The sequence below is a fragment of the Patiria miniata genome, unplaced genomic scaffold (genome assembly GCF_015706575.1).
Source record: "Patiria miniata isolate m_02_andy unplaced genomic scaffold, ASM1570657v1 HiC_scaffold_28, whole genome shotgun sequence".
NCBI lineage: Eukaryota > Metazoa > Echinodermata > Asteroidea > Valvatida > Asterinidae > Patiria > Patiria miniata.
This window is the reverse complement of record NW_024037067.1, coordinates 4023065-4038426: the sequence shown is the minus strand read 5'-3', so window position 1 is coordinate 4038426 and position 15362 is coordinate 4023065. Positions and strand designations below refer to the sequence as shown.

At 43.1% G+C, this 15362-nt stretch overlaps 1 protein-coding gene across 3 annotated transcripts in view; it reads left to right on the top strand.

The window, feature by feature from the left end:
• Positions 1 to 3729: 3729 nt before the first annotated feature.
• Positions 3730 to 15362, top strand: part of LOC119734790 (netrin-1-like) — a 73525-nt gene continuing 61892 nt past the window's right edge. For 2 of the 3 annotated variants that reach the window (XM_038208348.1, XM_038208347.1), the window contains exon 1: positions 3731 to 5516. In XM_038208348.1, the coding sequence (XP_038064276.1) occupies positions 4490 to 5516 (1027 nt within the window). In that variant the 5' untranslated portion in view covers positions 3731 to 4489. Of the gene's footprint in view, positions 5517 to 15362 lie in introns of all 3 variants that reach the window. The other variant, XM_038208346.1, reaches the window with a different exon arrangement.

The following is a 15362-nucleotide window of genomic DNA, read 5'->3' as shown; positions in this document are numbered from 1 at the left end:
ATAATGATGGTGAACTAAAAACGGGAATAGTGACAGGTTCGATCTTTTGTTGACGGTGACTGCACTCTGATATCATCTCCGTCTGACCCGTAGCATGGTCTAGAATTTACCTCACGTAGGCATCCGCATCTCCTTGACAATTATCCCTACCCCACTATCACCCAGAGACTTACACTCCAGTTGAAAGCAACAAAATAGATGCTTCATTTAATATGCTCTGACGGCACCAAGAATATTACAATGTACGTCGCACTCCTGAGAAGCCAAACAAGAGATCCTCCGGCGGAATAAAAAGATGGGTCATCGGTTTGGGAATAAGGCAGGATGTTATAGGCACGAAAGTGATGTACCCAAGGGGTGAGAATCACCGAGACAGGAAAAGCGACTCACTGGCGATGGTAGTCGAAACAAGAAAAGTGACATGTAGGTCTCCTTTATTGTAATATCGGACCTGTATCCGCCGTCTAGCCGGCCCATTTTTTGCTCCGAGTTGAAATCCCTTATCTATCAACGCGAGGGTTGTATGACGAAGCTAGCGCAGTATGTAGCGCCATCCTTACCGAAAGTAGAGTAGGTCTGCTGTCTCGGTTACGAAGGGAGAGAGTTGCTAACTATGTGGTGATAATAATGACTTCGGAACGGTTTGTACCTTAGATATTTCTGAGTTCAACTATGCAGCAGGTGGAATACTATTTTGACATGTCGCATTTTCCAAATCGTCAAAATGAAATATGTTCATGACATCACAAAGTAATCTTTTTGAGAAGGCTGGTTTTCCATATGAAGTAAGATCAGAAACTAACAAAGAAAATGAAATGGGATATGTAATACTCACAAATTAAGTGTTTCCTTTTTTAATTGGTCCACAATGCTCAACAATTAAAATGTTTGTATACACGATGATTTCCATTAATATATTTTTGTTGTGAAATAATAATAATAATAATAATAATTTGGGAGGCTAATCATCCTTACTCGCAGCTGGTATGCTGAATTGCGAAGGACGCGGCTACAACGTGGTCGGGCCGCTGGCACGTAAAGGCGCCTATGGCTGCCGGCCACATCGACCCATATATGACCACGGAGCACAGCCTGAGATCAAAAGTGTTTGATTTTTCAGGAGGGAGGAAAACCGGAGGGCCCGGAGAAAAACCCTCGTGGCACAGGAGAGAACCAACGCACAACTTTACTCACATGCGAACCGCGGCCAGGATTCGAACCGTGGTCACCTTGGTGAGAGGCGAGCGCTTTACGCACAAGCCACCCATGCCACCCATGACGTGGCCGTTGCGTCGGGAAAATATTATTAACAAGTCTAGCGAATAACTGTGACTGGCCGGTGCAAGAGAATCTAAAAAAAGAGCAATGAAAGGAGCCGCTAGACTAGGTATTGTCCAACACAGACGTATCAATAAAACGCCTATTGGTGACAAGTTTAACTGTCTCACACCTGTCTGTCTGTCTCGACAAATAGAACAAGCCAGAGACGGTTACGCAGTATACAGTACTCATATCCTTAAGGTGATATTGTATTTGATGCTACAAACAAACAGAAGGGCCGGGAGGTTCGTCTCCAAGTTCGGCTTCAGGTTGCAGTTTTCAAGATTTGTTAGGCTACTGACGTGGGAGATTCATGCTTACTATCTCCATGTTCTGCTGCTGAATATCACTATTGGTATAGGCTAATATCAGACCAGACTTATTTAAAAGAGTACTTTGCTCAAACAAGTTCTTTAATTATCCTGGTGATGCAGAGCATTTCATTGCTTCAGAGAGGAAGAGGTAAACCTGTACTTTTGAAAAGGAAGGTGACCCAAGCTCTTGTCACCAAAGCAGCTTCAGGCATAGGAATTTTTTTTTTCGTTTGAGCGAAGTGCAAAAGAAATTGGCTAACTTGCAGGTTCCGGCTAGTAGTAGTTACAGGTGACTGCTCTCGCACATTATTTGCAAAGTTCACAGACCGTGCGTTCCCTTGTGCCGTGAGTGTGTATCAAGCAACGGGGTGATGGCGCCGCCAACGTGACCCGGTTTTGAAGTCTCGATAGGGAGTCAGATCCACCTCTAATTGTTCAGTTGATGAATACAACACCTATGTCTGACAGCTCTGAAATCGATTTCAACAATTGAGACGAGTGCATACGTAAAATGACTTCATTTATTGCAAGAGAAATTTCCGCTACAACAAACTATGGTCAGTTCGCGGTGTTAGTGATGAAATTAACAAACTTGTTTTGCAATGCAGTTTTTGTGGAGTTTCAGATTTCCTTCATTTCAAGTTGTTGGTATTAAAAGTATAACCTTATGCATACATGTTCTGCCACCTGCGTAATGTCAGATTTCAGACTGAAGCTGTCCTCGAATTTCTACTCATCGTGAGCGTGTATAAATTATACCGATTAAAAGAAATGAGCCTTCGCAATTAATTCGGGGAGAAAAGTGCTACTGGTTTCAATTCACCCTGTAGGCCTATAAGCATTGAAACACAATACAATTCCTGGGCTAAACGGCTGTTGTGTTCACCGCTTTTACTTTCATAACTTATTCCTAAGGGGGCAATCAAGTGCATATCTGACCTTCACCAGTCATGTAGGGGGCCGGTCGTGAAAAACTGCCTTTCCAAGGGCAAAAATTACACGGTAACAAAAACCCCGCCAAAAGTCTGACCGCGCGGCTCACCGCAAAATTCTGCGGTCTGTTGCTATACGCTGTCAGAAAAAAAGGTGTGATCTGCGTCGACACGTGCATTGTTAAGAGGCACGGCTAGCAAACTGAGGTCAAGCCGTATAAGTTTGCTCTTAAGCAGGTCGGTGGATAATTATCCATGGCTTTATGAAAATTGGCACAGAAATCCAATTGAGATAACAATCTTCAAATTCAGTTTGTGAAAAGTGATTTAATTATCTCATTTAATGGGACTAAACATGGTCGGAAAAGGGTATGGTTATGTCACGTGTATAGCTATAGGGTGTTCACGCAAAGTTCCCAAAGTTCTCTTCGTGGTTTTATTGCCTGACGCTTACGCAAGTCACAAATGTACATGTACATTTTACTATTTATACTTCCAAGTTAATACAGCTACAACTTCCATCAGACTCGCAGTATACACCGTTTATTTCATAATGAAACACTGTACATGCGCATCTGAGCATAAGTTAGGAGCAAGTACTGAGTGTCTGGTTCGCAGTCAGACATTCCGAATGCATATTTCCGTCGAGAGCCTGTCGCGATCATCATATATTTATATTTATCATCTCTGTGTGAGGCATATTTAAACCCATGGTTTGGCCGACAGGTAAAGTGTGAAAGTTGGAAAGGGGAATGACTGCACATTTTTGTTTGTCGTGGAGTTGTGCAGCTGCCAATTAGCCGTCAATTGGATCAAATCATCGGCGGGTCATTGGCAGCCGAAGTGGCGTGGTATGTTGAAATTCCGTCTCCACACTTCCAGAATCGAATCAGCTATACATACAGCCATAGAGAAAGGACCAACAATTCATAAACCAGTAAGTCTGCATAGTGCTAGTGAGGTCCATGAAATATAGAACAGTCAGGTGCTGTGACTGTGAGCATACACCCGAAGTGAACTTTGTGAATGCAACTGCAGTGCCACTGACCATAGACCACACTGCGTAATGTCTGAATCCAGCGCACTTGTAGGTTGGGCGTTCTGATTGGTCTGTTTAACGCTTGCGCAGTATCGTTGCTGTGCGCGCTGACGTGCGAAGTTGAACTCATTTGCTTGAATTGGTGATATTCTGTTTATCGGGGACCGCCCCAAAACACTTTCAAGCAAAAAGGAAGGGGTGATCGTGTTTAGTATAGCAAGAACGATTAGAAGCCAATCAGACATATCTAATCACGGCCTTCTTGCGTAGTTCAGTGTGCGTGCATCTGGTCGTTTGGAAACCCTCTGGAGTTTTTTTCTCTCTTCGCGACCCCAACTCCCCGATGCAGTTGACAGAACACAACCCACTTTAGTCGGCAGTTGACACGCCAATATTGCGGTGGAGCTTAATACAAACAGGAAGTAATAGACGATCGTGTTCACGTGCGTGTGTACAGGTAACACAGCTCAACCCCGGATCGTTGGATTTGTATGAGACAAGCTGGGGATGGATTTGTTCGAGTTGAGAGCAAGACAAATATTGGCGTGAAAAGAGGAGGCGCATCGACATCTCTCAATGTGCCCTCATTCTGCCTTGTTTGGCGGTGCGTGAAAAGCCTGTCGACTCGACTCAAGAACCTGGCAGTGTGTGCCGGGTACACATTGAAGTTTACACAGAGCAGCACGGCACTTGTCAATTTGGGAAAGCCGGATTCACACCTTATGGTCAGCACTCGACGCTGGCAGTATTTGTAATTAACAGACAGAGCTGCAGCCGCAAACTTCGAAGTTTCAAACGTTAAAATAAGATTACCGATTCCCTGTGGATTTTATTTCAGTTACATTATCAGACACACCGGTTAAACCGGCATTGGTTTTACGAAAATGCATTTTGCTGTTAGATTTCGGTATTTGTTGGCGGTGATGTTGAGTGGGATGTGGTGTGCCAGATCGGACGCGCAGAATTTGAACATGTTCGCGGCTCAACAGAATCAGCCCGACCCGTGTTACAGCGAGCCAGGCGGTCAGCCCCGGCGCTGCGTTCCCGATTTCGTCAACGCTGCGTTTGGGGTTCCCGTGGAGGCGTCAAGCACCTGTGGAACGCCGCCCAGTCGGTTCTGCGCATTGTCAAGCGGGGATGAAGGTGAGCGACAGCGGAACTGCTTCGTGTGCGACGCCAATCAGCCCAAGAGGAGACATCCTCCGGAGTTTCTTACCGACTTGCACAACCCCAATAACCTGACGTGTTGGCAGTCGGAGCCCTTCACCTCCAACCCTCACAACGTCACTTTGCACCTAGCGCTGGAGAAGTTGTACGAGCTCACCTACATCTCCTTGGAATTCTGCTCTCTGCGTCCGGACTCCCTGTCCGTCCTCAAGTCGCAGGATTACGGCAAGACGTGGCAGCCGTATCACTACTACTCCAGCCAGTGCCGAAAGGTCTACGGGAAGACCAAGAATGCGGCGATTACAAAGCAGAACGAGCAGGAGGCCATCTGTAGCGACATCCAGAGCCCCGACCTGACGTCGGTAGCGGCGGCCGGTTCACGGGTCGCCTTCAGCACCTTGGAAGGTCGCCCCTCCGCCTTCGATTTCGACAACAGCCCGGTCCTGCAGGACTGGGTGACAGCCACGGATATCAAGGTGATCTTCAACCGTTTGCCATCGCTGGGAGACGAGGAGTTAGACGACTCCATCCGAGAGAGCTACTATTACGCCGTGTCCGACTTCTCCGTCGGTGGCCGGTGCAAGTGCAACGGGCACGCGTCTCGGTGCATCAAAGACCGGGACGGGAATCGTGTCTGCGACTGCAAACACAACACAGCGGGAGCAGAGTGTGAGATGTGCAAGCCGTTCCATTACGACAGACCCTGGGCACGGGCAACCACCAAAGAAGCCAATGAATGTGTCCGTAAGTATCTCAGAACTTTCTGTCCAGTTTAAAGCCAACATCTCCTTTATTTACTTGCAGTTTCAACCAACTCGTAACCGTAATAATACTATTTAGAATCACTGCGTTACGCAAACACGAAACAAGTTAACTACCATCAAAAGAAACGGTTTCATATCAGCTTAAATACGACTCGTCATCTTTCGTCTAAAATTAAAGTCAAGCCAACTTAATTTCTGGATGCCCCAATATGCACTTGTCATTCCTGGTTCATCTTGACGAAGAAAATGTTGCCATTGACAATCACTGTACAATCGTCCCACTCCTCCACCCTCTGTGAGTATTCAGGGGGTATTGACTGGCAGATCGAACCGCAAACTAGACAGAATACAGATTTGGGATGTATTGGGCTAAACTTTTCCAGAGATATATTAAAGAAGTCCACTGTGTTATGCTGTTCGGAATCAAAAGCAAGGCGCACACTAAGACGTAAACACTGCTTTCAACCTGCAAATTGGTAAAATCAACCTGCATCAAAATTAACAGAAACAAATTAGCACCAGCTATTTCTGTAGTCACTCTGGGTCTTATATCACATAATTTAACTATATACCTACTATGAAATGTTTATAAATTGATAGCCGTTGTGCCTATCGCCCGTGTCCCTGTCCTGAAGCTAAAAACACACCGCGGACACGCAACTAATGGCGACCAGATCCGCCCTGTAATTGTGCCCTAATTAGATTGTCAAAAACTACTACCATGTTGTCTGGCGACATAACGAGTATGTCCTGTACTTTTCTTGTCAACGGGCAGCTACTTTGCGTACAATGCCCTTTGATGCCAAGATCATGCTTTAAAAATAGAGCTAGAAGCTCTGCAGTTTTAAGGTATTTAGTCCGGCACTCATCAGAATTTTAGTCAAAATTACAACTGCTTTCTCTATACACACGGCGATAGTTCTAGCTTCTAGAGTTCTTATTTTCTAGTCAACAATCTTGAATAACAAAAACAGTTATATTGACCCACTTTTTAGTTGCTCTCGGCTGAGAGTAAATTTTGACATTTTTAAAAGACTGAAAGATCCTGTTTTTTCTCAATCGTTTACGTCATCCACAGTAAAAAAAAAAAAAAAAGTCTTTCCCCTCGTCCATCTCATATTCCAACATCTATTGGTTCTTCCATGATCAAACAAACTTGCTTTCTTGAAACCGACTTTAATTCATATCCCTTTGTTACGGTTGTCCACCGTGCTAACGTGTATCTATGCAGATCACAATGTCTGCGAGTCCGTCGCACTGTTTGTATGCAGGTCAGTCTTTGATTCTACAACCTGGCAGCGTATTCCTTCTGACTGTCTTATCTCTTCTCATCAAGGGACACTCAGGAAAGATCTGGGCTAAGCCATGTAAGCCTGGCTTTCCTTTGTGACCCTTTGGCTCAAGCTTTCCCCACCCACGGGTGCCTCTTCCTTTCCCCCGGTAGTCAGACTTATTATTTGCTGTTGGGTCCTCTCGTCCAGTCATAAGTAATTTTTATCTTTATATTTATTTGTTTATTAGTTTATCGTCCTCATTTATATCACCATACATTATTATAATCAAGTCACTGAAAATGTAAGCATCATTTCAGCGGTATTAAACAATTAAAATGAATGAGATTGATTCTCGATTCATTAATTTGGAGAATAGAACCGCTTAACATTTATTCTGTATGATGTGTGGAAACTAATCATGAGAAATACGTGCTTTGTAGCATTTGAAATAATTGTAGGTCGTTCAGAGCTAATTAGCTACAGCCTGCATTAGTTAAGTTGCAGTTTTGCAGGTTATGTTGTGGTTTTTTTTAAAGAAGGTCAGCCAAAAGAAATACTTTTCAGAGCGTACAGTGCTGGCCAAAAGGTTAGCGAATGACATCATACTTGTTTCACTGAACGTTTTTGTAGTTTCAACATTTGTCTTAATTACTGAATGTTTTATCAGTTAAAGTTTCGAAGAAGAATAACTCAGGATGAACCTTTCGCTGAAGATTTTAACTTTCTTATTGAAGTTTTAAATTTTGGACTAAAATTAGTGGAGATGGATTTTTTTCAGGTTTTAATTCGACAGTTTGTTTTTCAAAGGCGTTCGACTAGCAGAATAGAAAGTAGTTTTGACCCTCATTGGTACTCACTCTTATGACTTGATAGGGCGCGTTCTAATGCCCAATCCCCAGCCCGACACAGGTGCAGGGGTGCACCGTTAAGTTCCGTGGTCAATTAGTATGAGTGCTGCCGAGTTCCGTGCTCAAATTGGGTGGGGATGGCGGCCCGATCTATCAGAGGTGAGCAGGTATTCCACCGGGGGTTTAAAGGGAAATCCCAGGCTCCGTGTACTTTGTACCGTGTCGATACAGACATAATGGGATTTCATTAAAACAATGCCTGCTGATGTGACAATAGAAAGCACGCGCAGTAATATGACAGTGCGGTAAAACAATTCATGTGTTGTAATTGATGAGAACGAGTACATTTTGTATTTAAAAAAAAAAAACAAGGAGGCCTGAGATTGAGAACAGTTTGCGAGAAAAACAACAAAATAATGTCTGACCTTTTTGTGGAATACGGAAACCGTGACCAACAGAGACTTGGCAAAGTCTAGACGAGGCCGATATCCAGGTTGATTCATAGGTTAGGTCTTTGCGCTTAAGGCTGATGTATATCAGCGAGCTATACGAAAAAACAGAGATGATTGCTAGCGAGAAATGTAATGCCGAGTGTTCGGTTATAATGCATTGTGAGAGTGTTCCACTCAGGAAATTGGTGTCGTTTTCTAATGCGTCAAGATGCTTCGAGCGTAGGGCGAAATGAAAAGGGTACCTCGGCCCCTGCCAGCTCGGGATTAAAATCCATTTCTCGGAGTCCTGGGAAAAGGCAGGATTTTCTTTGGAAAGATACTTTTGATTTGTTTCCCCCTTGAAAACACGGATTAGTACCGTTGAGCTTTCCTTCGGCCAGATCTTATCTCGACTTGTCAAAACTTATTATTTTCCCGGGATTTGAACTGAATACGCTTGATGTAAATCAACAGTGACAAGTATTTCACCGTTTTGGGAATAAAGTCAGGCGTCCAGAAGAAATTCATAAAATATAATGTCACACTATCTGGAATTGTTTTCTTAAGAAAAAAAAATATGTTTCAGATTTGACTAGGAGGCATATGGCAAAAGGTGGAACTTCAGATCAGGAAAGACAACGTTATTTGAAGTCCGGGCCAAGAAAGACTGAATTGAATCTATAGTAAAAGGCTTATTCGAGTTGTTTCAGTAGATACGAGATTTCGTGACAGCTCACAAGAGCTAAGCAAACCAGTCAGTATTTTGAAGACGTTTAGAGTTTGCATGAGCAATTTTTGAACAGATGAGTCAAGAACAATCAATCACTCACAGCATACACGTGCACGTAAATCACGTTGAAATGTAACTAAAAAGAGAAACGACGCCAATGCAGGCTATTTGTCAGTTTCCATGCATGGAAAGTTTCACGCATCTCCTTTGAGAGCCGCGTATACATCTGTATTTGGTTACAGAATTAGAAATGAGATTTTGACGTGGGGTCCGTGTCTGGGCGCGATAACCACAAGATCTGTGGTTTGTAAGCCAGGTTTTGGTCACAAAATATAGAGCAGGCCAATTGTGGGGTGTATTATGTTCTGTTTAAAAGTGAACCTTAAAAATATACCAGCGGTGATAAAGTACAGGCAAACTGGGGGCATTGGAACCCTCACTCACAACTGACAGATTTACTGTGTGACTATCCTCCCATTTCCGCAGATTGGTTCTCATTTCCCACTTATTTAGGCAACTGAATTTATCGACCCCATTCCTTGTCATGTTGTGCACTGCCTGCTTTACATTACAGCTGCTCGGGGTAATTGAAGTTGTCAAATTTGTACATCACCAGTACAAATTCTCGGAGAAACGATCTAGATATCAGGACAGACGGAAGGAAGAGCAGGGTAATTAAGATGGCGCTCGGAAACGGTGGTTATTCATGCAATCATCAAGTGGGTATCAAAAAGTTGGCACTTCAGTCTGGTACAATGTGGAGCATGGCCTTACACTTGAAAACACGTGTTCGCTTGTTTCAATCAGTAAAGGTTATTTAATTAACGGCAACATCACGTGTTGTGCAACGGAAAGTGCATCTTACCGTTTGGCAACACGCTAATCTTGTCAGCACAATGGTGTAATACCAGTAAATTAGGCGATACATTATAGGTCTACCAAAGTTCCTGTTAACTTACTGAATGTCAAGTTTAGGTAAATCGGAATTCCCTTATTTATCAAATGAAATAGCAAGGACACCAACTGACGTTATGACTCAAATTTGGTATGTGTGACTGTATTTTGAACTATATTCTGCTGAATATGCTTTCCCATAGATAGAATGCAGCGTGTGTGACTTTTTAGCCTTATTTGAGCGCTTGCTTGAGCGCTTGCTTGAGTCTCACACCTTTATAAATATGTATTTGCACAAAGTTATAATGCAAATCACACTGAATACCCCGAATGCAAACACGCCATACTGCTGGAATTGTCCCTTTGTACGTTTCACAATAACTTAAAAGTTCGCCAAACTGCTGCTCATCTGTCGCAAATGGACCGAGAAAAGGCAATTTGTATCACTGACCGACGGAAATTGCATTCCTGATCAGATTCAATTATGGGCGGTGAATTGTGGTTGATATTTCAATTATTGCCCGGACATTATTCACTTGTTCGCGACGAGTATCGTAGCCAGCCACTGCGAGGCTGGTGTAACTGTTTCTGACAAGGGCAAAGATGGGATTAGTTGATGCCAAAACGCAAAGTTCACAGATAGAATTAGGGGGAAAAGGGCAAAAGAGAGTTTCAATGAAATTGTCCCAAGGGTTGGCGTTGGGGTGATTGGGTCTAGAAAGGTCCGGAGCAGTCGAGGGAGAATCTGTGGACCTCGCCAATAGGCTATAGGTAGGCCAGCAACCTCTGATAGAGAAAATAATACCTATATACGGGTCAAATGCGGTCAATTTCTCCCAAGATTCGGATTTAATCGGCCAGTAATAAGCTTTATTAGCCCGCCCATTATCTGAGGTAGCTACAGGGACCGCGTGTATGTCAGTACAGGTATAGCTTTTATCCAAGCCGATGCAATTTTGTTTTATACCAGGGCGGACCGTTAGTTTTGGCAGCTTCCTCAGGGCTGTAACGGGGGACGACTTGTTATAAAAAACGGAGCATAGCTCCGGGCTAGTGCTCCATCACTCCAACTTTCCGGAGATAGGTTTTATATGACTCACTTTGAAAAGCATCATGCAGGTGCGGGAATAAATACTGTCTAATAACAGTCAAAGTCTAACGGGCACGATCTAATGACGTAATTTTGCATTATACTGGGTGAGTAAAAAAAAAAAAAAAAGAGGAAACCCAAATGGCAGGACCATTTTTTGAATTAAGTTCTGCATGTAGCACTTTCAAAATCTAGGATATGAAAGCCCAATTAATATCTTTTAGTACAGGAATCATTCAAATCACTCATGTGCTTTTCAAGTTACGGGATTTTGAACACAACCACAGTTTTAAAGTTCTAGGGATGTACGTGAATTGTTTTCGTTTTGCTGAAAGAACACTTACCTTTTTTGTGATACGTGGACAGAACTTTAAAACGGTGTTTGTGTTTTAAAATTCCGTAACTTGAAAAGTACATAAGTGATTTGAATGATCCATGCACTAAAAGAAAGCTTATTAATTGGGGTTTCATATCCTATAGATTTTTGAAAGTGCTACATGCAGAACTTCATTACAAAAATGGTCCTAGTATTTTGGGTTTCCTTTTTTTTTACTCACCCTGTAGGTCATTTAACACGCATGCGCTGATGTATTGGGGCATGTTCACAATTCGCTAGTACAATGCTACCTAATCTTATCCGTAAGTTTAGCTACTTCAAATCATCGAGAGTATCAGATTATGCCTATGGGATGCAGGCCTATCAACACTTTCTACAAAATGCATTTGATTACATTTAAATGGGTTCTTTTGCTTTACGCGAACGTTATCGGTCGATTGTCAACGGAGTATCTCTGGTACACGTTAAGCGAAATCGGGCACTTGAATATTTCTTGCAAATTGAACATATCACTTCGCGTTTCTCAGCTGATGCTCAGTCATACTTAAATCGTGCAGTTGTGTCGTTTTCTTGCTACCATCTTCTTAGTTCATTTTAAGTTCACTGACGTATAGGTATAGGCACGGCGGGAGGGGGCACGACGGCACGTGCCCCCATAAATTTTACTTGATCCGGATGCACCACAAATAATGTAATGTGTATTGCCGCAAATAACCAAGAAAACGTCTGTGATCTCCGACCAAACGGATAAAAGGCCCCCGACCTGGAGGATGCTGTTGCCCCATTGGGCCCGCTGTTTCACTTCGATGTCGCATGTTTGAAATTATCTCAAGATGTTGGTCATCATTTTTTGGCGGCTTGAAATGAAACATGCGCGACCCCCATCTATGACCGAATTAACTTCTGAACTGCGGCGATGACCGTGTTAGACCCAGACGATAATTTTTTAGTGACCGATTCGTGAGTTGATAGGCGGCGACGTTTACGCGAATCCACGGGGGCTCCAGCTTGCTTTGGCCGGCACACGTCTGTCTTGTCTGCCACGGACAGTTTGCTGCGATTCCGTGATTCTTGGCCCCTCTGTTTCCGAAAGCAGTAAACGTCCACATTTCTCTGGGGAAAATATGCCACCGGTCTTTCTGAAAGGTGCTCCATCAGTCCATTTTTTGAAAAACTGATGTTTTCATGCACGATTTTCCCGATGACTCACCGCAACCTTCAAAGTTTGTCTACCAAAATGTTTTGTTTTTTTTTCAAATTTCATATTCTTTTTTTCATCGGTGATTCACTAAACTGCCATCGTTTCTTCCGACTATCCTTGATAGCCCTATGCTTTCGTGAATATTATTTCCATGTCAATCATACAAGAACAATTTTACGTTGGATGTTTAAAGTTTAGTGTGTCATAAGAAAGTCGCTGATTTCGTTTTATTTGATTTGAACAAGAATGAGGCTTGAAGTATTATAATGATTCATTTTTGTTAGAAGCAGATGCTCCAAGCGTCATGCACTCATCAGGCCTCAACAAATTGAGATGTCATCTCTTTTCAAAATATCTCGTATTCATGTGTAGTCTAAATTTAAGGCAACCCTCTCGAAAATTTGTGCAGCACATTCCCATTAGCAAACAAATTGTTGCAACTCATCTCTGGATGCCAGAAATAATCTTGTAAGAAGCCACATCCACTTCAGGCCCATCTGTGGGAATGTCTCTTGAGAACCACAAATTTTGTCCCAAGAACAAAAGGTAACCTCAATTGCCGTGTCCTCCCTTAGTCGGCTGTTGCTGTGTTTTAGCGGAGTCCTTGCCGTAGGAAGCCTTGAGGACCGAGGTGTCTTGCGGCACAACACATCCGGTGATGACACGTTTCCACCGTGACATCGCATGCAAGAACCAGACCATCAAGCGATGAAACGCTGTCTCCGTCAACGATCATTTGCGTGGTTCTTTCACCTTTGTTGAGTAATTTTAGCGTGTACAAGGACTAAGCAGGTTATAGGGTTTTTTTCAAGACCGTTCTCTTTGTCTTGGCGCGAGTACATGCAGCGTCTAGCGTTCCAGACACTTGGTTTGGTTTCAGAAAAAGTACAGCAAAGGAGGATATTTAACCGTGTGGTTTTACAGAGTAACAAAGTTAAGGTGCAGGCTATTTACTTCCCGACACCTATAGCTATTCTTATCAAACTGGCTTCAAGCCAGTTTTTAAGAGTGTGGATACTGTGGATCCTGTGGATGTTCATGTACTAAAAGTGCACCTGCCGGATGCAGTCCTAAGCACTCTACTAAACGTGCATGAGTATAAAAATGTCACGGCAATATCATGATTCTAAAATAATTATGGCTAGATTGGCAAACATCCCCTACCTGTAATGAAATAAAGCAGTTTCCAAGGTCTTCTGCTGAGCGGAAGCGTTTCATATCATAGGCGCTGAGTGATGAGATCCAGCTGCAGGTGCTGGAAGTAGAAAACTTCGTACCTGAGGAAGGACAAGGGGAACTTATGAATGAGTTTACCGAAGGGGGCAGAGGAATATCATTCGGCGCCTTCAAGCTATATCGCCATATTGGTTTTGTTTATAGCGTTCAAAAAGTTAATGCAGAAGATATTTTGTTTCCATATCCTAGGCCAGTATGCAGGCAGTCGTACCTGTTGGTACAGGCCTATGCCATTTATTGTAAGGTGAATGCATTGCAATAATTAAGCGCACACTATATTCATTAACATGCATGCATAATAATGCAGAGTTTAACAAGGCGCTAACCTCAGGCTTATAAGATGGCGTAGGCGCAATATGTATTGTGAATATTATTAGGGAGCGCGGCAGGCGATCGGCGTACGAAGTCTCAACGGAAGTTACTTTTGACTTCCCTGTTGTTGATCTAAGTGATTTTGTCATTGAATTGATATTTTTCTACCTTATAGAAATAAACCTTACTTTGACTTTGACTTCAAAGTGCGGCGCAAAACATAACACCTTATACCCCAAGATTCACAGCGGCATATCGTAAATTATTATCTCTGTCAACTTTGATTGCAGGAATAATATTCACACCCTGGTAATAAGTGATTGCCCGTCACAACTGAATCTCAAGAATGCGGTGCTATAATATTGGCACAGGTGAAACAGTCTGTGAGCGCACGAAGCCACTTCGACCATCATTAATTACAAGTACACTTTTCTTCAGGTAAATGGCGTCCAAACTTCGTATACACAGGACATTTCCAAAGTCTCCGTATATAATGTAATTGACAAGGTGATCAACAGTCAACTTTAACTTGCAAACTTTTTCGTCGCAAAACTTCATTACTGATTTATTTCCAAATTTCTGCCGTTAACATTAATTTACCTCCGGCTCCATATTCCAAGCATGGTTTGGAGTGCATGCATTTTAGTTCTTTTCCCCCGTGCGTCAAGATGTTAGATGGTGTTGACTGACATGCCGTGAGCGGGCGCAAAAGCGGTAGGGCCCTTTTCCAATTTAAAATCAATTTTCATCGAAATTACGAGCAAGTGAGTCTGCGGTTCGGTCAATTTCCGTAGGGGTTGTGGGATAGGCCTATAGGGCCTATACACCTGTGTGACAATAGACAGCAGATGAGTTATGGTGAGTTAGCGTTTAGGCACAGTTTGAGCAATTTGCTTCTTTTGCTTTGGTAACTTAAAAAAAAATTTGCTTGATTAGAAAATACAGCAAACTTTCGAAATCTTGAAGCTACAGTGAGGAACATATCCACTTTTCCTGGCGGGTGTTTATCTTTCAGAACATCCCAGTGCTGTTGTGGTATGGCCTCAAGTGTTGTTGCTGTATCCGTTTCGGTTTCATCCTGATATTAACTTCCGCACAAAAAAACCGCTTTTTACTTTTATATGGAACATCTTATCTGGTTCTTCATTCTTCGTTCAATGCGAAGCATGATTGGAACTGCTCGAAAAGTTCGACCAAGGAATGTCAATGACATTCTAGTAACCGGGCCAATCTAGACCTCAGGCGTGAGGTTGGAGAAGCATTCAGAGGGGTTTTTCTAAGCAACACAAAAAAAAGCCTTGCCGAAGTTGTGGTCGTCACGAAGCTCATTGAGGTAGCCCGGGGCATTTCTGCTATACCCGGGCGAAGTCCCAAAACCTACACGGGCTTGTTACTCGCCGTAGTCTGAACAAGGAGTAACATGATTGAAATCTACCATTGTGTGTGGCCGTACACGCCGCCGGGGTGCTAGCT